General features: G+C 38.3%; 1 protein-coding gene across 11 annotated transcripts in view; it reads right to left on the reverse strand.

The window, feature by feature from the left end:
- The window catches only part of AGFG1 (ArfGAP with FG repeats 1), an 82,607-nt gene extending 57,911 nt beyond the window's left edge, over positions 1 to 24,696 (reverse strand). For 3 of the 11 annotated variants that reach the window (XM_041765853.1, XM_041765849.1, XM_041765846.1), the window contains exons 1-2: positions 24,429 to 24,682; positions 6,869 to 6,962 (exon numbers count right to left, since the gene is read on the reverse strand). In XM_041765853.1, the coding sequence (XP_041621787.1) occupies positions 6,869 to 6,962; positions 24,429 to 24,595 (261 nt within the window). In that variant the 5' untranslated portion in view covers positions 24,596 to 24,682. The other 8 variants (XM_041765848.1, XM_041765851.1, XM_041765854.1 and 5 more) reach the window with 8 other exon arrangements.
- Between the last annotated feature and the right edge of the window lie 276 nt (positions 24,697 to 24,972).

Consider the following 24,972-nt stretch of genomic DNA (forward strand, 5'->3'; position numbering starts at 1 on the left):
AACAAAACAGAGATCACTATAGTTAAAACATTTCTGCTAGGAATGAAGCAAGAAAAAGATTAATAACTAAGAAGGTTATAAAAGGATTCATACTGAGAACTGAAAACTTCGGAATGCCATAGACCAGCAGTCTTCAGCCAACTACCTACAGATCAAATTGTGCCACTGGCCTGCTCCTGCACTGCCCCTTGACCTAACAACAGTTTTTAAATGTTTAAAGGATTATTTAAAACAGTTTTTTTTTTTTTCAAACAAGGATATGAAACAGACTGTATGGAGTGTATGGAGGTGGCCCACAAAGCCTACAATATTTACTGGTCCTTTATAGAAACAGTCTGCCAACCTCTGCTAACAACAACACAGTAATTGTAGATTCTGAAGTAATGAGTTTGTAACTTAGCTCTGCACTCAATAATGACATTTAATAGGTTGTTACTGGGATCCCTGGGTGGCGCAGCAGTTTGGTGCCTGCCTTTGGCCCAGGGCGCGATCCTGGAGACCCGGATCGAATCCCACGTCGGGCTCCCGGTGCATGGAGCCTGCTTCTCCCTCTGCCTGTGTCTCTGCCTCTCTATCTCTCTGTGACTATCATAAATAAATAAAAATTAAAAAAAAAAAAGGTTGTTACTAAAATAATAGCCAATTTTTGCTATTATTATTATTTAAGCTCAGCATAAAAGTTAAAATATTCCAAGAGTTTAAATACATAAAACAAGTATTAACATAAATGATACTTTTGTATTCTATGAAAACTAAAAAATTCCTCCAGTAAAACCATTCTGTGCAGGGAGTAAAAATATTGATAATCCTACCCATATAACTTCTATTATCTTAGATTTCGATTCAATAAACATCTGCATATCTACATTATTCAACAAGAATTACACTAGGAACTTTCATAGGTTGTCTGACCTCAAAGTATTTTATAATACAAAGCTATTATTGTCACTACTTTATAGTTAGTAGAAATGGAGTCTCAGAGGCATCTTGTCCAATGTTCTCAGCCTGCCCAGTCCAAATCCTACCCTTTCTGCACAAGACCACTGCACCTCAAGAAGTATCTAATAAGCTATCAACTTCCCTACAGAGTTACAGATTGGGTAAGTCTGTCTATCTCTTAATAAAAACTACATAAAGAAATGAATACAATACTTTGAAACTACATGATATTTCCATACACTGATTCACAATACAAAGGTTCACTGTCTTTGCTGATAATGTCCCAAACACTTTCTGATGTTGGCTTTCTACTTTTCAGAGTGCACGATTCTATATGGAGAACCAACATCACATACTATAGTTTACTATAGTTTACAGGACAGGATCATTTAGGAAATAAACCACTAGTGTTCTGTTTAACCTCATAATAGGTTAGGTACATATAACATATCATAAAATGATACCTGCATAATCCAGCAAAACTGTCAGAGAATGTCAATCTGGAATTTGAAATTTTTTCAGAAACAAAACTTTTTTTGTGTGTGATAGTGCTTGCTTCTGGTTATAAATAGCTCCAATCTCTCCCAAAGATGCAATTTAATTGACCCAAAGCTCTGAATAGGTTGTCTTATAAGATAAGGCCTATTTAATCATAACTTCCTAAAAAATACTATGTCTCCCATACTCTCAAAGTATCTACAACTCCCAACTGAAGCCCTTTCTTACTCTTAAACCAAAATGGAATTGACAAAATGGTTTTTATTGTCTCTCTCCCTCACTAACCACTAAGCTTTACCTAAGGGCAAGATCATGTCTGCTTTTACTTCTGACATTATCTCTAGCATCCAAAGGACAGTCCCTGGTACATAGTAGGTGATTAAGAAGTCTCTGCTTCAAAAATGAAAAGTCAATCCATCTTAAATGTTAATAGAGGGAAGCCTGGGTGGCTCAGCAGTTGAGCATCTGCTTTCAGCTCAGGGCATGATCCTGGAATCAAGTCCCACACAAGACTCTCTGCATGGGGCCTGCTTCTTCCTCTGCCTAGGTCTCTGCCTCTCTGCCTCTCTCTCTCTCTCTCTCTCTCTCTCTCTCTCTCATGAATAAAGAAATAAAATCTTTTAAAAGAAATGTTAACAGAGAAAAGAGTACCTTACTTTATGGGTTTAAAAAAGTTTTCTTTTAAGCAGTAGTTTCTTGGGTTATTTTGATAATCTAACATAAAGATAATTAAATACTGTCAATCAGTGCATGGTTTTATTTCTACATGTAGATTGTATGCCTGCACAGCATCAGTAGTAACTCTTTTATTCTCAGCCCTAGAGCATAATTAAGAAGAGTTAATTTGCTACCAGAAAAGAAAAACTGATGCTGCAAAATAAAATTACCAATAAATTTTCTTTTTATTTAATTATCTATAGCACTGATCACCAGCCCTCCTTCCATTAACTTTGATAATCAAAAGTTAACCCGGTAGTGAAATTCTTTCAAACTGAGGACCATAAATTACCCACAATATCTAAAGACTTTTTTCAAGTTAACATCACAATGTGAAAGAAAGTATTACAAGATATGTGGAAATTTTTTATAAAATATTTTACTTTTTTAAAAAAGTCAAAATAATTTCCTCAAATAATAAATACAAAGTGTTTTACTGCAAAATATTTTACAATATCTGCTATGCCATGTTCTACAATGTACTAATGTACATATCTGCTCCACCAAACATACTAGAGTCTGAGAATACGAAAGTAATATTCAAGTATTTTGTAAACCACATCTGTAGAAACTAATGATATACTATTATAAATATCGGGGATATCCTTGATATATGCTTATAAATAGTAGTAATTTTATTTGCTTACCACAGCTTACAGACCAATTCAGACGTACTTTAATAAGTCAAATACCGTAAGTGGCAATGCTCTCAGTTTTGTGATTTTCCAAAACCACTGAACAATTCTTAATATAGTTCTGAATGAAAAATGAAATCTTCCCTAGATATATACATGTACTAGCTAGGCTGCTGCACTGATGGTGAATTAAATGGTTTCCCTGTGTCTGTGTCCTTTACCCTGCAACTTGGCAGTCCTCTCCTACTCTTTATTCTGAATTTGGCAGCATGATTTTCTTTGGCAAATTGTTCACAACTTAATGCAAGCATTAAAACAGATTTAAGTTATACATACAGATGACTGTAAACAGGTTTTCCCACATATAAATGTCTGGAGGAACATCCAAAGCATGTGGAATGTAGGTTAATCCCATTCAACACACTGTGAGTCATCCAACAACCACTGCACTTACCTGCTTAAGCCCACAATACCCCAATCATGACAACCAAATATGCCCCTCAGAACACTAAGCCCTCCAGAGGAAGAAGATCCCAGACAGCTGTCAATTTACTCTTTTAACTGGTGAAACACTCATCTTCTACATGACCCATTCATGCACAAGATGTATGACAGCAGTGCCTTTTAAACCCAAAATACACACATACACACGACTGAGTATGGTCCTTCCCAAACTACTGAAAAATGACACACAGTAAGAAGATGGCAACATGTTTTCAAATGAAACATTAAGATTTGTATACTTTTCTCCATGCATGTTATACTAAGATTTAAATGTTTAAGTAAGATAAACTAATAATAAAGCACCTGCACTTGAAGTCTATGAAGTTTTTAGGTTGTGCTAACCATCCTGCACTTCATAATATCAATCCTCATCTTCCATGCATCTCTCAAGTTTTTAAAAACACAGAAACCATTAATATTGTTAAGAATTAAATATATCGGGGGATTCCCTGGGTGGCTCAGCGGTTTAGCACCTGCCTTCGGCCCAGGGTGTGATCCTGGAGTCCCGGGATCGAGTCCCGCATTGGGCTCCCTGCATGGAGCCTGCTTCTCCCTCTGCCTATGTCTGTGTCTTTCTCTCTCTGTGTCTCTCATGGATAAATAAATAAATTCTTAAAAAAAAAAAAAAAAAGAATTAAATATATCTAGCCCAATGCTTAGGTTCTAAGATATTCTTAGTGATGAAAGAAACTATGTGCATCTGCCTTAACAAATATATACAAGGTTGGTGTATTGTCTAACAGTATGAACTACGATAATTTCCCCTTTTCTTTGTGTACTGTATTTGCTCTGCCTCTAATATCTTTTCCTGCCACAGGGTACCTGGTTGGCTCAGTCACAAGAGCATGTGACTCTTGATCTCAGGGTCATGAGTTCAAGTCCCACATTGGGTATAGAGATTACTTATAAACAAACTTAAAAACAAATGAACCAATGTCTTCGTGCTAGCTTAGGTTCTAACTATTTTACCTCTATGAGATCTTCCCAATACTCTCCGTTTCACCAATAAAAGTCTCTCCTTGCATATTACTTCTGAAACTAATTTTTAGCATTAATTAACATGCTATCACTGTTACAGATATCTATAACCCTAAGCAGACTGTAAGCCTTGTGTCAGCTAAACCCATGAGAAACGTCTGTAACTAAATCTGCAGTACCTAGCACAATAACTGCCCTGTGAGTGTTTAAGTGACCTATCAATTTCCATGACTCCTTTTAGGATTTGAAATTCAAAAAAAAAAAAAGGATTTGAAATTCATGAACCTATTCCAGTCATCTCTAAATTTAATTTTTTTTCTACTTTTTGATATGAGTTGCCTAAAATCAAGTATTTTCTTGTATGTATACTAAATTTATTTTGATGTCAGTCTTAGTGACTGCCATATTCAACAAAATGGTTGAACCTTGAAGAGACTATGCTAAGTGAAATAAAATAAGCCAGTCACAGCAGGACAAATACTGCATGATTCCACTTACACAAGGTATCCAGAACAGTCAAACTCACAGAAGCAGAAAGTAGAATAGCAGTTACCAGGGGCTGGGAAGGAAGAGTGGGCAGTTGCTATTCAATGGGTGTAAAGATCACTTATGCAAGATGAGTTATCGAGACCTAATGTACAATTCTATCCCTCTATATAAGAATACTACATTGACACTTAAAACTTTTTTAAGAGAGGAAACCTTACGTTAAATGCTTTTAACACAACTGAAAGTTCCTTCAATCTTAGTATTTGGAGACCAATCTTCACCTAACCTTAGCTACTTCCTGACAGATACAGATGTTTTTACTTACTTCTCCAATGGACTGTTATCTTTTTAGTTATACTACTCTGACTTTATCTACTATCAATAGACAATTAATCTAAGCACAGAAAAATATTTATTTATGACTTCATATTCTGATGTCCAAAATTTTGCATACTAGGCCAACACTCTAAGAGTGGAATTAAAAGTTTGCTTTGCTGATCTAATCCCAAACTTCATAAAAACAGTCCAAATTGTACTTCAATCAGTAAATATATTATTCTATATGTACAGCCATTACAAATCTTCTGCCCTTTCCCCTAGGCTTTAGATTTTCCCACATCAGTATGGAACTTGATTATGCAAAATAATTTCTTATCAGCAAAATAGTGTGCTCTGTGCTCACTTCTCTAAACCACATATTTAAAAATATTTCATAATTTTGAATGTATACTTCTTCATTGTTTTAGAGCCAAAAACACACGTGCATAACAAGAAGGCAAGCAAGTTTAAGATATTACTATAAAAATGTTAGAGAGGGAGACGTCGGGGTGGCTCAGCGGTTTAGCGCCTGCCTTTGGCTCAGGGCGTGATCCTGGAGTCCCAGGATGGAGTTCCCACATCAGGCTCCCTGCAAGGAGCCTTGCTTCTCCCTCTGCCTATGTCTCTGCCCCGGTGTCTCTCTGTATCTCTCATGAATAAATAAATAAAATCTTAAAAAATAATTTAAAGAAAATGTTAGGCAAAATGCAAAATGTTAACATACATCTTCTCAGGGTGAAAAAGACTACACTAATAAAATCTTAAAACAACTTCTTTTTTCTTATATCAAAAATATACAAGCAATAGTATAAATAATTATTTCCTCCCTATGAAACAATGAAATAATGGTTATTAATTAGAATGCATGGCTCATTATCCCCAAATGCCCATTTTTCTGGTCAATTTTATAGCTTTCTTTCAAATATTAGATCACCACTTTTACCAACAGCGTGGTAAAAACATAGAACTAAAAACAAGAAAGCATACAGAATGAAACTACTGGAAACCTATTAAAGCAGTCAGAAGGAAAAAGCTCCTCTTCAAATTCTTATTGAGTTGTCCTTAAGGCTGGGCTGTCCCCAACACTGCCAGCCTCCTCCACCCTACCCAGCCTCCTCCCTACCCAGCACTGCCAGCCTCCTCCTCCCTACCCAACCTCCTCCGCATCCAGCACTGCCAGCCTCCTCCTCCCTACCCAGCCTCCTACCCACCCAGCACTGCCAGCCTCCTCCTCCCCACCCAGCACTGCCAGTCTCCTTCTCCCTACCCAGCCTCCTCTGCATCCAGCACTGCCAGCCTCCTCCCCACCCAGCACTGCCAGCCTCCTCCTCCCCACCCAGCACTGCCAGCCTCCTCCTCCCCACCCAGCACGGGCTCAACATGAAGTTCAGCATATAATAAAAAGGCAGGAGGGGAACTCAGGTAAAAGCTGATCACACAACGGCCTAACAGAAGTTTACCACAGTACCACAAAGTTAATTCTCTTTCTCCTCTCTCTTTTGGTCTTTTAAAGCAAGCACTAGCAGTTATTCCAATACTAGATGTCCTCCAAAAATGCCTTTTACATTCAACATTGATGAATTTCAGATATATGTTTCACCTCATGATAAAGGTACTTAATTAGATATTTAGTAGATATTAATTCTAAGTACATTATCACATAGTACATTCTAAAATACCTAAATATAGAATACAAAGATAACTTTTTAGACAGTGAAATTCACCATTATAAACAACTTATTAAATCTTATTAAAATGCCAAAAAGTTAAAAATTGTAAAAAACACTTACTTCATTTCCATGTTTTTGCAGGAATTCAATTTCCTGTTGTGTGAATGTTGTCATGGAGATAGATTTCACCCTGTGTGGTGGATTTAACCCTCTCCTAAAAAATAAAATATTTTACAAATTTACTATTATGTATCTTAAAAATTTCACATCAATGTAAAACGTTTTTAACTAGCACATTTAAACGTGGAACACTGTTCACTTCATAAACTAAAAGTATTTACAATTTAATTTGAACTATTAATCCTCACAACAGATATTGTCCAAGTAAGTTAGACTCACTAATGATACATTTAAATATAAATTCAGATAACCATCTAGTTAGGAACACATCGCACCTGTAACACCTGAGCTTCTAGGAAATACAAATACTGCTTTAGTGGGTTTCTAATGGAAGGAGAAGATTATGTAACATCTCTATGGTAAAGAATTCAAATAGTAACCAATTAAATATTTTCACATTTCCTAAGCAAATAACAATGATTTGTTAAGTTTAGAGCTATACAAATATTCCAATCAAACAGCTATTACCTTTAAGCTTAAGGCCGATTTGAAAACTGAAAACTAACCCAAGAAAACTGGAAATTATTAACCCTTAAGAATGAAGTCTCACCTCTCCTTCAATTCAGATAAAAATTTATAATAAAGGACATTTTCATCACCTCAGGAGGCATATAAGTGCTCATGAGGAAACTGAAGGGACATGAGGGAATTCGAGAAATACTGGACACCTGATTAAATGTTCTTTTACAACTTTGAAGCCTTTTCTGTATAGATGGCCTTAAGAGAACTCTATCTCTAAATTTACTGATGATCTTTACAATGCACGTAAAAAACTGAATACAAATGCACTCAGAGAAGAGTAAAAAAAACTACATTTTGTCCAACTACCAGAGTAGCCTACTCTATTACCCATAGTTAAATAATCTATGCAAAGTAACAAGTAATCTATGCAAAGTTTCATAAAATTATGTTTGAGTCATGTCCTCTGCTAAAGGCCTCATTTGGAATCCAAGTTCTAGAATAGATTATTAATATTTTTACATAATATGTCATACTCCTCTTGCAGTCATCCATGCTAATTGATTTAACAAGGATGCAAAATAGTAAGTGAATGAAAGGTCTTTCAAAAATAATCTGGAAACATTTTTGAATAATTAAGTATGGTGTGCAATAGTCCTAGAAATTCATAAAATTTTAAGTCAACAATAAGGGAAATTCAGAATTAACAGAAGGGTCCTCAATTATCATATCCCACTCCTCCTCTCTGTCAGATGGTACATCTTTCAGATCATGCTTTGGATTATGACAAAGCATATTATCTGTTTCATATTTTGAAAAGGGAAAATGTTAAGTTGGGTTTCGTTGCTGTCTTATTTTTTTTTAAGATTTTATTTATTTACTCATGAGAGACACAGAGAGGCAGAGACACAGGCAGAGGTATAAGCAAGCTCCATGCAGGGAGTCCGATGTGGAACTTGATCCTGTGACTCCTGGATCATGCCCTGAGCCAAAGGCAGATACCCAACCACTGAGCCACCCAGGCATCCCTGTTGTTTTAAATTTTAAACTAATTCATTTACTTTTAGTTCTTGGGTTAAGTCATAAGATACAGAAATAAAGACTGCACAGTAGAAAAAAATGAACACAGCAATTTCATCTTCATAAAACTTTCAAACTTATCTATCAAGAAACAACTACAGAACAAATTATTTTCAAGTATTTTTGCAATCACAAATTAAGACTTTAAAAGTCTCTTGTAGGGTCACCTGGGTGGCTCAGTTGCTTGAGCATCTGACTCTTGGTTTCGGCTCAGGTCATAATTCAGGGTTGTGAGATCAAGCCCCATCCCCAGCTCTGCACTCAGTGAGGAGTCTACTTGAGATTCTCTCTCTCCCTCTATCCCTCCCTCCACCCACTCACATGCTCTCTCTAAAATAAAATAGATAAAATTGTTAAAAATAATAAAAAATAAAAACTTCTAAATTTCCAAAAAGGGAAAATTTAGGAAAGCCATTATTCATTTAAAGCAGTACACTTTGGGACACCTGGATGGCTCAGTGGTTAAGCATCTGCCTTCAGCTCAGGGCGTGATCCTGGAGTCCTGGGATCGAGTCCCCCATCGGGCTCCCTGCACGGAGCTTGCTTCTCCCTCTGCCTGTGTCTCTGCCTCTAGCTGGTTGCCTCTCATGAATAAATAAAATCTTAAAAAAAAATAAAGCAGTACACTTTGTTTTCCAAATCATCTGTATCATGACAACAAGACTAGATTCACCATTTTCAGGGAAACTTATTTATGATTTGTATTTACATCCTACCTTGTTCCAAAATAACTTAAGAAGGAATTAACTTACTGTTCTCTTAAATTCCACTACTCCCTCCCTCTCACTTAGCAACTTACTCTCTCCTTAAATTATCTCCTTTCTTGTTCCAGCCAACCATTTACCTTTCTACCTCCCTTACAGTATCCTTTTTAAAAAAGGAAAAGGCAAAGCAATAATTTTCTAAATAAGGAAACATCAAACACTATTACAACGGTATATGTTTTGGATAAGAAATTTTGGAGCTAAGAATTATACCCCTATCATTAAAAGAGGAAACCCCAGATTCTTTTTTAGTTATATTATACAAATGTAATCTATATACACTGCTATATACACTCATGAGAGCAGTGCAATGTATAGCTTATTTACTCACAGATCTCAAAAGGCCCTCTGGTATCATGGGGTCCATTTTACACATAAAGGCATTCATATTACTTAAATAAGTGACAAAATTTTGAACTTATGAAACAAATACAACCAGAATGAACTCATAACCAAACTATGAAACTTTTTCCCACTTAACAAGAACACTTATTACAGGAATTCTTTGAGTGAGCTGACTCAGTGCATTTAAAATAGGACTCGATTTACACAAATGGAAGACACAATTTTGCCAGGCCACAATAATTATATAAATTACATAATGTGAAGGAAATTTTACATTAGTTCATTTGCTTTCTCTAATTGCACTTTTTACACTTCATTTACTCAGGCCAATTAACTATATTCTCAATGCAAGGATATACAAGGATTCTTCTCCATTTAGCTTCCAAAACCTTTATATAGACATTACATGTTTATAAAATAGTTCTGTTAAAAAAAAAAAAGTGGTAAGTCCAAGTGAAAATTAATAGCTTCATATACTATAAAATAGGATAAATTCACCAATTTGTATCAAGTCAAGAACCTCATTCACACCTTTTGACCTAGTAGTTACCTTTAACAATCTGTTCTAAAGAAGGAATCTGAAACATAGCTAACTACTTACATACAAAATGTTCATCAAACACTATTCATAACAGGAAAACATCAGAAACACCTCAATATCAAAAGGGAAGTGATTAAATAAATGTAAACATTATGCATACTTATGGTTATGTTTTAATTTTTTAAGATGAATATTATATTCTCAGAACTACATAAAAAATATCTGCAAAGAAAACAAACTAAATACCCCCAAAATGTTAATAGTCCTTGCATATAAATGATATGATAGGATTTTTTTCTATTTATAATTTTCTATTCTCTACAAGTTTTCCACGATGAATGCATATAATAGGACAAACAAACAGCAAGAAATAACAGAGTCCAACTGACTAGTGGCAGTAGTCAAAAATTTTGGACTTTCAGTCCTGGCTATATGGATGTGAATGTCTGTGCTGAAGAATTAAAGAAAGAAAATACAGGAAGGAGAGAACAATTTTCCTTTCTAAGGCTTTCTTTCCATTTTTCTAAAAAACCTGGAAAGCCTTTCCTCCCAAATATACCTACCAGCATCAACACCTTATCTCTACGTCTCTAAATAAGGGTTTTCTCGACTTTGGCACTATTGACATTTAGGGTCAGGTTAACAGTTTATTGTGAGGGGGCTGTTCCATGCATTGTAGGATGTAGAGAAGTTTCCCTCCCAAACCTCCACCTACTAAATAAATACCAATATCATCCTCAAACCAGTAGGGACAGTGAAAAATCTTTCCAGATGTTGTCAAATCTCCCCTGGGAAGCAAAATCCCTCTGGATGAGAATCACATCTCTAAATATGTCATATGTTAATTACTAAGCAGAAGAAATTACTGGAATTCCTTTGGATCTTCAGTGAATATAAATCCTACTTAGGTTCAATCTTCTACAAAATACCCATTCACCCCACAAATAACTAAAAAGTAAATTTTCCCATAAAGACATTATTTTCAGAAGAATAAAAAACAGAAATGAGTATTTTCTATGAAATGATAAATAACAAAATAAGTATACAAGTTTAAAATTTTTAGTACATATTAAATTTAAAAAGACTGTGAAAAGTGTCCACAAAAAATAATCAAAAATGGAACTCTATTGCGTCAAGCATGCTTAATACAAATACGTGGGCAAAATATAAGTTAATAAGGCAGAACAAAATTAATATTTATAAAATAGCTACACTGCACATTTAATCTCATCCAATTTCTACCTTGAGTCTTACAGCAGACTGGATATTCTGAAAAGTCTCCTCTGCTAAAATATGATAGCTACTCCTTAAGTTACAAAACAAAAAAATCCTGTTAACATATTGTTGAACTTACTAGAAAGTAAAAAAAAAAAAAAATCTCTAAGGATTCCCCTGTCAAAAGGAAAAAGAAACAAAAACTGAGCTGAAACCAGAAAAGTGACATGTTATATACACAAAATTTAGTACTGCTCAGAAGGCAAATGCCAACCAACAATACCTAAGACAAGATGACAGAGCTAAACCTGAGACAGACCTATTAAACCTAAGACCCTGGGTGAGAAATAAAGCTGCTTCAGGCTGTAGTATCCCAGGGTCCCAGCAGAAGAATATGCAAGTTGTTGGAAGGAATGCACTTCCAATTAATGTTATCAAAATTTGGAAAACTTAATAAGTGCAATAAAAATCACTACACAACAACAAAACATGACACTGAGCTTGTCAGTAGAAACAACATCTTCAGATATACCTCTCCCAAAGACTTTAGACACTAAAGTGATCAAATATACAAAATAGAAAATATAGTATATAGGAAACATTAAAATAAATAAAAGATGGTATAAAAATAAAAAAGACGTATAGTTACCAGAATAACTATTCAACTTTAAAAGTCAGAACTTTTAGAAATGAAACATTCTAAATGTGTAAATTAAAATTCAACAAAGCGGGATCCCTGGGTGGCGCAGCGGTTTGGTGCCTGCCTTTGGCCCAGGGCGCGATCCTGGAGACCCGGGATCGAATCCCACATCGGGCTCCCGGTGCATGGAGCCTGCTTCTCCCTCTGCCTGTGTCTCTGCCTCTCTCTCTCTCTCTCTCTCTCTCTCTCTGTGACTATCATAAATAAATAAAAATTTAAAAAAAAATAAAATAAAATTCAACAAAGCAGGTAAAGAGCAGTGTTGTGTTTTTTGTTAAACACAATAAAAGGAAAAAATTATTGAATTAGAAGATAGGAAGAAAAAAAACAACCCAGAGAGCAGCACAGACTAAGGAGAGAGAAAAAACAAAGGAAAAAAAAAAAGGATACGAGAATATCTAACATATCTAATCAACATTCTTTAAAGATTTATTATTTTGAGATGAAGAAAGCAAGGTGCACAGCGGGGGCAGGGGGAGGGCAAAGGGGGAGGGAGAATCTCCAGCAGACTCTCCGACTAAGTACAGAGCCCAATGAGGGGCCAGTCTAATCACCCTGAGATCATGACCTGAACAGAAACCAAGACTCAGACACTCAACCAACTGAGCCACCCAGGCACCCTAAAATCAACACTCTTACTTTTGAGAGCACAAATGAAAACATGAAAAGAAATGATATTTGAAAAGATCATGGCTGAGATTTTTTGGATCCAATGAAAGGCATGCCTCTACAAATAGAAATTATAGTTTATCAAAAACAAGATAAATAAAATCCACACTTAGAAACATTTTGTTGCAACCTCAAAAACATGATCTTAAAAGCAGTCAGAAAAGAAAGACCAAGAAAACAAAATTTGACTAAAAGTAGACTTTTCAATGGAAACCAAAAGATAACACATTATCTTTAAGTAGTAAGAAAAAAATAACTGTGAACCCAGCAAAACAATCTCTGAAGTATAAAATCAAAATAATATTTTCAGATAGACAAAAACCAAGAGTTTATCCCAGGAGGTCCTCGCTAAAATAATACAGAGTGTAGAAGAAGAATGACCCCAGGAAGACTGAAATGCAAAGAGGTAAGGAAAGAAACTGGTAAACACCCTCAGATAAATCTAAACAAGCAACATCTGATTTTAAAGTGTTCAATTTATGAGGAAGAACAGACAAATTTAATGTTTCACCAACAATAGCCCTTAAGTGAGGGTACTTTGTATTTTTAAAGACCTTGTATTATGAGGGGAAGGTTAAAATACCAATTAAGTCTAGAATGTCAGTATGGAGAATTTTTTTTAATTTAATATTTTATTTATTTATTCATGAGAGACACAGAGACAGAGGCAGAGACACATAAGCAGAGGGAAAAGCAGGTTCCCTTCAGGGAGCCCAATGTGGGACTTGATCCCAGGACCCTAGGATCACAACCTGAGCCAAAGGCAAAAGCTCAACAAATGAGCCAACGAGGCACCCCTGAAGAATAAAATTTCAATGATGACCATAAAAGTACATGGAATTTACAACTTCCAAACCAGTATAAAAGGAAAATCAAAACAAAAAACTGCCATTTTTTAAAATAAAATTAAGCATACACTTTCCATATGACCTAGCAATCCCACTCTTATTTACTCAAGTGAAATGAAAACTTAAGTTCACCAAACAAATCCGTATATAAGTATTTGTAGCATCTCTATTCATATGAATCAGAAACTGGAAACCCAACTGTCCTTCAAGTGGGAAACTGATAAATTCACAAGCAGCGGAATGGAATGCTAACTACTGAGCACTAAGGAGAAACAAACTATTGGAATATTGCAACTAACTTGGATTAATCTTAAAGGGACTACTTGAGTGAAGAAGGCAATCTGAAAAGGTTACATACATACTCTGACATTCTCAGAAAGAAAAAATAATGCTGGGAGAACTACAGGTAGTTGGCAAGGGTTAAGAACAGATCAGATAAGGGTTAAGTAGAGCCTTCATGGATGGTGGAACACTTCCATGTTCTAACTGTGGTGGCAGTTACACAAATTTATATACGTTAAGAGACTCATACAACTGTATACCAAAAAACTTAATATTGATGTAGGTTAACCTAAGAAACAAAATACTAGAGTCTTGATTCTGTTATTATTCACAGTAAAATCACAATTTTTACAATAATGAAAATAAGTTTTTTTTCATCAGTGGAGCTACGTTCTCCACCTACCAAGTTTGACCATTTAATTGAATGAAATATAATCAAAACTGAATTATTTACCTAGTTATTTTCAAGGTGTATTCATGGAAGCTGGCGCCACTTCCCTTTTTCTTTTTTGCTTAAGTCTAGTCTAGCCATCATGTGAATTCAATGTTTATAAAACATTTTACTGTAATGACATTAGTCATAACTATTGGATGAAAGTGTTGGACAAGTAAGCCACATCATTTTTATAGTGCCAATATTGAAGTACCACCCATTCCAGATCCTAAAATACACATTTTAAGTCTCCAATTTAGTGCAAAAAAAAAAAAAAATTAAATAATGACTCATTTAATAACAGCAGTATTGATTTTTGAAAGCATGTTTGCCAGTTAATTGGTTTCAAGAAGTTCCAAAGTCACCTACTGGTAGAGCCCAATATGCTTTCACAGTATAATTAAGTCATATGCAGATCCCCAGGAGCTTTTATTTTAACGACCACCACCCAGGTATGACTGTAACCAGATGGTGTGACTCATTCCGTATGTCCACCAGTATGCTACTTTTAACTATGCTTTAAACAATCTTGCAAATAGCTATTTCCTCAACTCAAACAGCAATGTATGTTAGATGAATAAGAAAGCCTGTTTAGTTTTATTAATTGTTTTTCTCCTGCTGGGAGAGAAACTGGTTAAAATATTTTAATAGACTGTGGAAATTTATGTGATTGCTGATCTTGACATAAAGTAATAAAGTTAACTTGACATTTAGATCTATCCCAATCCTAATTATTTAGTAAAATATATTAGATATAATGTTTAAATCAGAAAAATCATACATTTAAAATCTACAAACAGATGGAAGATGCCTTTAACAGGATATCAAGATTCTACAAACTGTTGATGCCAAGGCCCTATATGTACTGGATAGTCCAAAATATTAGTCTATCTAGAATGCAACTTTAAAATACTGAAAACACACATACGATGTAAACCACATCTGCTATTTTGGGTCTCTTTATTTTTTTGAAAGTCACAAATACTACAATGTAAGGTCCTTGTAACGGGAAACATCTAAAAAATAATACTCAAGTAACAATTTAAACCCAATTAAGGTGTCCCAGTTAAATGTGGACAACACCACACACACACACACACACACACACACACACACACAAAAGAGGGAGTGCCTGGGTAGCTCAGTCAGTTAAGCTTTTGATTTTGGCGCAGGTCATGATCTCAGGGTGGTGAGATCAAGGCGTCCCTGTGCTCCAGGCTCTGTGCTCGGCAGGGGGCCTGCTTAAGATACTCTCTCCCTCTTTCTTTCTCTCTGCCCCTTCCTCCCCACCCTGCCCATGTGCTCGCTAGCTCTCTCTCTAGAAAAAAAAAAAAAAGTGGACAAAACCCAAGAATGTCTTCACAAACCTCTCCAAACTTCACTGAAATGAAAGCAAAGGAATAAAAAGGCATTAACCCACAGAAACAGCAGGACACAGAATAATGGAGGAGACCAAAAGCAAACTCTAGTTCTCTACTAACAAAATTTGGAAGATTTAAAAAGTGAACATACCAGCAGTAACTGACTCTGCAACGTAAAGAAAAGCAAAACAGTAGCTTCTTCGGAGAGAAGCCAACTGGAGGCGGATTCCCATTACAGAACCCCTACAAGATTCACAAAAGGAATTAAGGCAGGTTGGGGGGATTTACACAGGTTCAAAAATAAACTCCCAGTCTCGCTACAGCCACAAGACCAACCTTACCAGGCCCTAGTCAGAAGTCTGAATGAACATTTAATCTGTAGCAATTATTCAAATTGATTCTAGACTCAGGCACAGCTAAGGACTGTTATTAGGTACCCTGCTAAAAACCGGGGGATTAACTGAGACCCCACAAACTGAGTGATAGATTATGTGCCCCTAGTCTCCTAACTTGGATCCTAGAAAAATGGCAGCCAGGCTTTTTAAATCATCAACAAGAAAGAATACTGGAGAAAACATCTCTGAACTAAAAAAAAGCATAACTTACAAATCAATGAGTCCAAAAGAATGGCTACAATATTTAACCAAAGACCTAACCAAAATACCTCAATGTACAGTTCAGAAGAGCAGCAATAAAGATCACATATACTCCCACAGCGGGAGGAGGAAAATGGGGCACAAAGAATCAGTAATAAGAATAGCATCAAGAGATGCCTGGGTGGGCTCAGTCAGTTAAGCGCCTGACTCTTGGTTTCAGCTCAGGTCATGATCCCAGGGTCCTGGATGGAGCCCCATCTTGGGCTCTGAGCTCAACGCAGAGTCTGCTTGAGATTCTCTCCCTTTGCCCCTCCTCCCCACACTTGTGCATTCTCTCTCTCAAATAAATAAATCCTCTGCGGAAAAAAAAAGAACAGCATCAGACTTCCCAACATCAATACTGAGGATGTGATGATGAGTAAGCACTGCCTTAAAACTTTAAGGATAAAGTATTTCCACCTTATGAATGGGGACAAACTATCAATTTAAAATGAGGGCAGAATAAGACATTTACAGCCATATACCTCTCAAAACGATATCTCACTGACCTTTAATCAGGAGGTTAATGGAGATGTGGGGATCCTGGAAAGAGGGCCCAACACAGGTTAGACATGAAAAGAATTCCCAGAATGAAGGCAGAAGAAAAGTCCCAGGATGACCACTGCATAGCAGGTCTAGAGAGCAGGATTTCCAGACTAGAAGATGACAAAGTACCCAGAAAAGACTGATCAACCACAAAAACAAAACAAAACAAAAAGGCACCTAATGTGTCTGATCATATAGAAAGAAGTATTACGCCTCAGTCAAGAGACTATCTGGGGATGTATTAATGATATGCACAGGAAAAACAAAGCAAATGAAGAGAACTATACAAGTACAAACTTCATGGGGTGAAAGGTTGTACAATTAAGAAAATAGGAGTAATATACTGTATGACTCAGGTGAGAACAATATGTATACTTGCAATAAGGCAAATACTAAATAATGATTTAACCAACGACTGTAATTAACGTTATAAGGAAGAGGTAGAAACAGTAGGTGGAAAAGGAGAAAGCATTAAGAGGACCAAATCCTTATCTTCCTCCTTGTACAGTAAAAAAGTCAATATATAAAGCCAAAACTGAAAACTTTTTAAAAATTGCTCTAAGTACGTTAGCTAGAAATACTAGTCTAGTGACCAGACATGGTCACTGTCTGGGGCAATCAGAAATGGATGGAGGTAACAGGTGACTACTGCTGTTCATTATAAGCCTTTTGCCTCTTTAAATTATATGCATGTACCCTTCTGATAAAAATTAAAACTAAATTAAAATTTAAAAAGAATGGGTATAAACAGTTCTTGCTCTTCAAAACTAAATTTAACTGACTGGTTGTTTGTTATCTTTGATGAAAGATACCTAATGTCCAATAGGTACTTTGATGTTGATGTTCAATAGGTACTTTTTGCTGAATTATCTACTGAACACAGTAGATAGGTACAGTAGAAGAGGTACTTCCACATACAGGCCTTAAAATTACCCAAAGCTAGTGACATATGTACAGCTCCCCACACCCACTAGTCTTTTCTTCTTGAAGCTAACATTTCTAGCTCCTGAACTGTTCTTTTTATACACAGTTTTAAATCTCCTTAACATCCTGATAAAACTCTTTAGAGCATGCTACAGTTAATGTAACTCTTCCAAGAAGCAACCAGAATAAAAGCAAGACGTAATTATGACTCCCCTCCCTCTAAAACAGTATAGTACCAATCAAAAAGAGACTACTACATCTTACTCAGGAGTCTTTGGGAAAAAAAAAAATGTGTTCTAACTTAAAAGAAAAAAAAAAACTATCATTCCTCATATTTTGAACAATTCAAACAAGTTTCCCATCCTTATTGTAACATTAAGTTAATGAATTTCATTCTTACCACACCGAATCAGCTGTCTTTAGGGCAAGAGCTCTCACGTGTGGACCTGTAAAGGATGTCACAAGGAACATGCTACTAATCAAAGTACCTGAAGTTATGAATGATTTCTCTTTTTTATATATATTAACGGAATCCATGATGGGTATTCCTCACCAATTATCACTGTGACTATATGAAGTTGGAAATGCATTAATGAGTCAAGAGGAAAATGGGAAGGGTAACAGCACCAAGTCCTGAATATCTCCATAGGAGTTTCTCAAAAATATGAGCATTATGCATATTTTAGAGAAAAAAGTGAAAATACGATGCCACCATACTACATATGCTTAAGAGTTTTCCCAGGACAGAAGATGCACTACAGAAGAATCTCTCTTAATCAATTTGCTGGATGAATCCATGTTTCTCCTCCCTGCTGAAAAACCTACAGGAAATGCCTATGGCACAACAAACACACACAGCTAGGTGTCTCTCTGCTGCTCCTTCCAACTGAGTTTTATGTTTATCAAGAGCTGTTTAATATTATAACTTGGTAATACAGTTGGCAGAGTATTTGGTAAATACATAGTTGAATTGACTATTTTGCAAAATACTGACACGAGTGAGAATATTTTTTTCATAAAAACAATTTAGGGACTTAACTAAATTCAGTTACTATGAAAAGGTATTATTTACCTGTAGACAAGAACTGTAAAAGATTGAAAAAAGATCTAAAACAATCCAGCACTCGACTTGCTTTAAAAAGTACCTTACAATTCTAAGAACTATAAACATAATGTGAGTCTGGGCTGTATCAAATGGACAAAGAATCTAATCTGTGGAACCACATTCAAAGAAAAGTACTAAGTGTTACATTAAAAACTTTGGCAAATTAAAAATTACATGTTAAAATAAAAAACCTAAGTACATAAAAATACACACACACACACACACACACACACACAAGTAATTGACTTCTTAAATAAATCTAATCACTATCAATCCTACATGCACAGGGTAAGAGGTTTTAATTACAATTCAGATATAGAAAATAGCAAGAGAATTCATTCATGGCAGTATAGATGGAACAAATTCAAAACAGTAAGCACCAAATTCCCATTACACTCACAATACACAACAGCAGTTTTTGAATAGAATTCAAAGTTACGAAAACAGAAAGTTAAGAAAAACTAAGTTCCTTTAATTTCTTTTAAAAAGTTGGGGATTCCTGGGTGGCTCAGCGGTTTGGCTCCTGCCTTCCGCCCAGGGTGTGATCCTGGAGTCTGGGATCAAGTCCCACATCGGGCTCCCTGCATGGAGCCCGCTTCTCCCTCTGCCTGTGTCTCTGCCTCTCTCTGTGTGTCTCTCATGAATAAAAAAAAAAAAAAAAAAATCTTTTAAAAATAATTTCTTTTAAAAAGTATAGCTATAAAACAAAAATGAATGTACATCCATAATCTGCCCTGCTTTTAAACTCCAATGAAGTTAAAATCTACCATCTGAGTTCCCAAAATACAGAATTCAAAACAATTCACAAAAATTCACAGGAAATCTTTACACATTTTTTAATGGTAGAATCAGCATTTGTTCTGGATCCCAACATCAACCAGGGTATCACAACAAAGCATTAAGAACGTGCACTAATTTTACAATTAAAGCTGGGGGAGGGGGGAGTAATAACAGTACTTTCCTCATAAGATTTTTACTAAAATCACACCTGACACACAGCTAGCACTCAATAAATGTGATTAATAGTTATTATTATTTTTTTCTATTTCAACAAATATTTTGTTATATCCCCGACACATGTCCTAATGCCAGGAACTTCATATTCGCTTAAAAAAGATTCTATCCTTTATAATGAAGAAGTATCAAATAATTTTCCCACTTAACAGTAAATTGAAATGGTACTACATTTTCAAAATACCTTATCAAATATAGCTACTTTAGAGTACTTTAAAAATTTTTAAAAAGGAATTAAAGATATAAATCACTGCTACTGTAACCTCATGAGGTCCTGAATATTATAACGGAGCTCCAAAAGAGTATTTGATTCCAATCCATTCTAATGCTAGTAACTGTATAAAAACAAATTCAATGCCTTTTCATCTTTCAAGTTAAAGTTCTTACAATATTCACCATAAAAGTCAAAATGTACACAAAATTAATAAAGTGCAAGTGTATAAACTTTAAATCCCCATTTTAAATACCCTGTCCACATAAAATAGCTGGTATTGAGACAAAGTGTTTCTTAAATTTTATTTATTTTATATAAACCCTCTCTAAAAAACTTGTGAGTCATTTTTAAAGATGAACAATTCTTATTTACTGATTATACTGATGTTAACTAATATGGTCAAAAACTGGTCTTTAACATCAACTAAACGTTCTTTAACCTGAAGGCAATGTTTTGTTGTTGGCTATCCATTCAAAATTTTAAGCATTTCTGTAGCTAGAACCAGAAAGAAAGTGACAAATTAATCTTACGATACCCCATTCTAGCTCAGTAATAGATAGTATAACTGCACCTACACTTAAAGTTTCAATATCTGAATTTAGTTATACACTCCGGATGAGCACCACACAAGCGCATGACAGCGATTGGGAAAAAGATTTTCTGAGTCTAGTAATATAAACAATAAGATGCCTGTTCAATTTGCTTAAACAAAGATACTGCTAAATTAATGATAAAAGGTATGTGACTAATCTCTCCAATTTAGAATTCATGAGAGTAAACACTATTTACTGTATAGGAGCATTTTCTAAACAATCAAGTTTTCCCAATGGTAGCTAGAGGCCTTATACTCTGTAAATCCACTGCTTAGCCTCACCGTCTCATATAGTATATGCTCAATAACCACTCAAATTGTACCATCTAATCCTCCTATCAACCTTAAGCTATGCATTATCTTCTTACCACAAAAGACACTGAGGCTGAAGAGATGGATGCAGGTCAATGGGCTCATGGTGGCCTGGATTAATAAGTCCTAAGTCACAAAGCTAGTGGCAGTGTCAGGATCGGATTTCAAACTTATATTCTTCCAAGCTACTATATTATCTGAATAGCAAATATATAATAGTCATCAAACTCAGTAGTTATTTCATTCTTCTCAAATTATTTTCCTTTATTACTGCTTTTCAAGGACAGAAATCCATGGGCACCTGGATGCTACTGGTAGCTCAATAGGTTAAACTGCATTAGGCATCTGCCTTCAGCTCAGGTCTTGATGATCTCAGGGTCCTGGGATCCAGTCCCACAGCAGGCTCCCTGCTCAGTGGGGGTTCTGTTTCTCCCTCTCACTCTCCCTTTGCGCTCTTCATGCCCCCCCACCCCACCCAGCTCTTTCTTTCATATAAATAAAATCTTTTAAAAAAACAAACAACAAGGACAGAAATCTTTAGGAGCAACTGTCCCTTCAATATTTCTGCAGTAGACATTTGATCCAGCACCTATTCCTTCCTTCCCAAGAATCCCAGATTTCTGATTCGAGAACTGTATTTGGCGATCTTTGTTGTTCCAATGAAGTCTTTGTAGAATATGAATCCAATCAGGGCACTGGTTCAAGGTAGCAGCTATATGACCTGAGCAAACTGCAGAACTTCCAGAAAAGTTGGGACACTGATGTAAATTAAGGCAATATGCACCCCAGCAACTGGAAGCAGTCATCTCTGGATGAGAGAAATCTAGGCAATGTCGTTAAGCCATCAGAAAAAGCCTTATGTAAAACAAATAGGTTTTGGGTTACATCTGAAAAATCCAACCTAACCAATTTTTTAAAGGTGCTTTCTCATTTCAATGTCTTTCACATTACTGTTCCCTACTCACGGAATATCCTTTCCTCCTTGTTAATATCTCCTATCTACTGGGCAGCTATTTCATAGTAGGCATCAAGATGTTGTGAGATGTTGAACACATGTTATCACTAATACTGAAAATTAATCTATACCTAAAAAATCCACAAAGTAAATTTCATCCTCACTATTCATGGATGAGAAAATTCAAACTCAAGCTTGCAGACTGAGCTGTTCAATAGCACACAGCTTAAGAAGCAGAGCCAGGATTCAAGACCAGGTTTACCTAGCTCACAAGTACTTGTTCTTTCAACTTGAAGCAGCCAGCCACATGGATCTTGTCTTTAAAGGAAGGTCTTTGCTCAGACATCAAATCTTCTGTGAAGCTTTATCTATTTACATACTTCAGAGATAGCTCATTTAGAGAAAAATATTACAATGTATCATCAGTGTTTACATAGTCAGAACTCAAGCTCTTTAAAGATAGTAGGATCCAAGGAATGAACACCAGTGCCTCCCACAATGTATGACATAGGCCAAGCAAGCAATAAACATTTGTAAAATCACCAGTGAATGAAGATATTAAGTCCTGTCTATTACAGATTAAATTCCTTAAAAGAAACAATTGTCATTATACTAAGATATCCTTTTACATAGAATGTTTCAGAAATGTGGGTTTTAGGAAGAAATTTGTAAATGTTTCTTAATCTTATACATTTGCTGTATAGGCTAAATGTCACCCTGAAGAATCACAGAGAAATGTCAGAAATTCAAAACAGTAGCTATGTACATTTTTTTTCAAGTCAAGTATTTCATATGTACCAAAAGACCTTGTTTTTAGGATACATTTATTATGCATATAATAAAAATCAAATACACTTAAAACAGTGGTCTGTTGGTTTCATTTTAGAACCAAAGTTGCCTAATCCGTGCCACTTAACTTCATACGTAAGTGTAAAGCAGGAACCAGAAAATCTCCTAGATCCGACTCATTTCTACGATTCTGTTGTGACTCAGTAATAACACTAATTGTCAGCTTCTCAGAGTGCTTCCCTAACTAGGATCTAAGAGTAACCTCCCAACAAGGGCTCTCCCATCGCACTTACCCGGACATGTTTCTCATGCACTTATGTGTTATCATCTCCCCTAGCACAACGCAAGCACCAAAGGAGCAGAGATTTCCTGTACTCATCAGCACGCCCCAAGGCTTCCCACCGAAGGCACCCAGGACATGTGTGCTGAGGAAGCAACGTTCGCCAAAGACTAGTGACGCCTTGTTGCCCAACATGAAGACAAAAAAACAAACATAAATAAGCAGATCATGCACTGCTGGGCACGTCCTGCCTTCTCCAAAATGGGGGTTTTCTAACACATTATGTACTCTGTCTCAGGATTAATCTGACAATGGATTTTTTTTTTTTAAAGGGCGGGGGAGGATACAATGGATAAATTACTTTATTTGAAAGGAATCATCACAGAGGAAAGAGCCCAAGTCGCTGTTTTGGTCTAACACACGCTTCAGGGATATCTAGCGAACCGCTTCGAATACAGGAGAAGCGGTACGGAAAAGCGACTTCTCCGTCCCCAGACCATCTGCAAAACCTCCCGGGGCCGGGGGGTGACTCACGGTCGCGCTGTTGACACAAGCCCCTTAGCGGAGTGTGCGCGCAGCAAAGGGGGTACAGGCCACCCCGGGCCCGCGAGGCCGGTCGCCGCGCACGGGGGGGGGGGGCGGCGACCCCGACGGAGGGGTCTCGGCGGCCACCGCCACCACCGTGCGGACAGTGACACAGCTTCTGGCCAACCTCTCCTTCCCACTGAAACTTTCCCCGAAACTCAAAGGACGTCTCCGTGGACCCTAAGAGCTAAAACCCCGCAGGGCCTCCACATCGGCTCCTCGGCCTCCCCGGGCCGCCAGGAAGCCTCCTCCCAACTTTCCACCCCCACCCCCGCCCCCGCCCCGGGATTCAAACCGCGGCCACCAAGACGCTTCAGTCCCGCTCGTCCCCCGAAGTGCACGCGCTCTCCCGGTGACCTAGGTGCTGCCGGCCCGAGAAGGAGGGGGATGGGAGTTTAAAAAAAAAAAAAAGAAAGAAAAAACAAAAAAAAAGAGCCCCGGCGGCTACGCGTCCCTGTTCCTCCCCCCTCCAGCTCCGCCGTGCCCCGGGCGCCCGGCAGGTGCCTCGCTGGGGGGACCCCCCCCCCCGCGGCCCAGCCGCGCCCCAGCCGCGCCCCGCGCCCTCCGCGCCAGCCCCGCCGGAGAGGAGCCGAGGCCCGGGGGAGGCGGCGCCGGGGCCCCGCGGGGACCAGCGATGCTCGCCGCGCCACCGCCGCCCACGCCCCGCCCGCGCCGGCCCCGCACCCCCGGCCCGCCGGCCTCCGCCGGCCTCCGCCGCCCCTGCCCGCGAGCCCGCGCCCCAACGGCCGCCGCGGCCCGAGCGCGCGCCCCCGCCCCCCGGCCCGGGAGGGCCCCCGCCCCCGCCCCCGCCGCCGCCGCCGCCGCCGCCGCCGCCCCCCGCCCCGCACTCACAGGCTGCCCGAGCAGGACGTGCACACGAACGAGCCGACCGTCATGTTCACGTAGGTGGGGCCGCGCTGGTCGCAGTCGAAGCACTTTCGGTTGTGCGGGAGGCCGGTCATGTCCCGCAGCATCTTCAGGTGCTTCTCCTCCTGCTTCCGCTTGGCGCTGGCCGCCATGGCCGCGGCGCCCGGGGCCGGGAGGCCGGCGGGGCCGGGAGCGGGAGCGGGAGCGGGAGCGGGAGCCGGAGCCGCAGCCGCAGCCGCAGCCGGAGCCGGGCGGCGCTGCGCCGGGGGCCCGCGCTCCCACGGGCCGCCCTGGCCGCGGCCGCCGCCCTCCGTCAGCGCGCGCCGCCCGCGCCGGGACCCCCCCCGCCGCCGCCTCGGCTCCACTCGGCTGCGCTGGGCGCGGCGCGGACGCTGCGGGGCGCGGGCGGACGGGCCGCACCAACCGGCCGGGCCGGGACAACCGCCGCCGCCGCCGCCACCTTCCCGACTCCTCCGGAGGGGGACAGAGGAGGAAGGGGCACGGCAAGAGGAGGCCCGCCCCGGGCGGC

The sequence above is a fragment of the Vulpes lagopus genome, chromosome 8 (assembly GCF_018345385.1).
Source record: "Vulpes lagopus strain Blue_001 chromosome 8, ASM1834538v1, whole genome shotgun sequence".
In the NCBI taxonomy this organism is placed as follows: Eukaryota; Metazoa; Chordata; class Mammalia; order Carnivora; family Canidae; genus Vulpes; species Vulpes lagopus.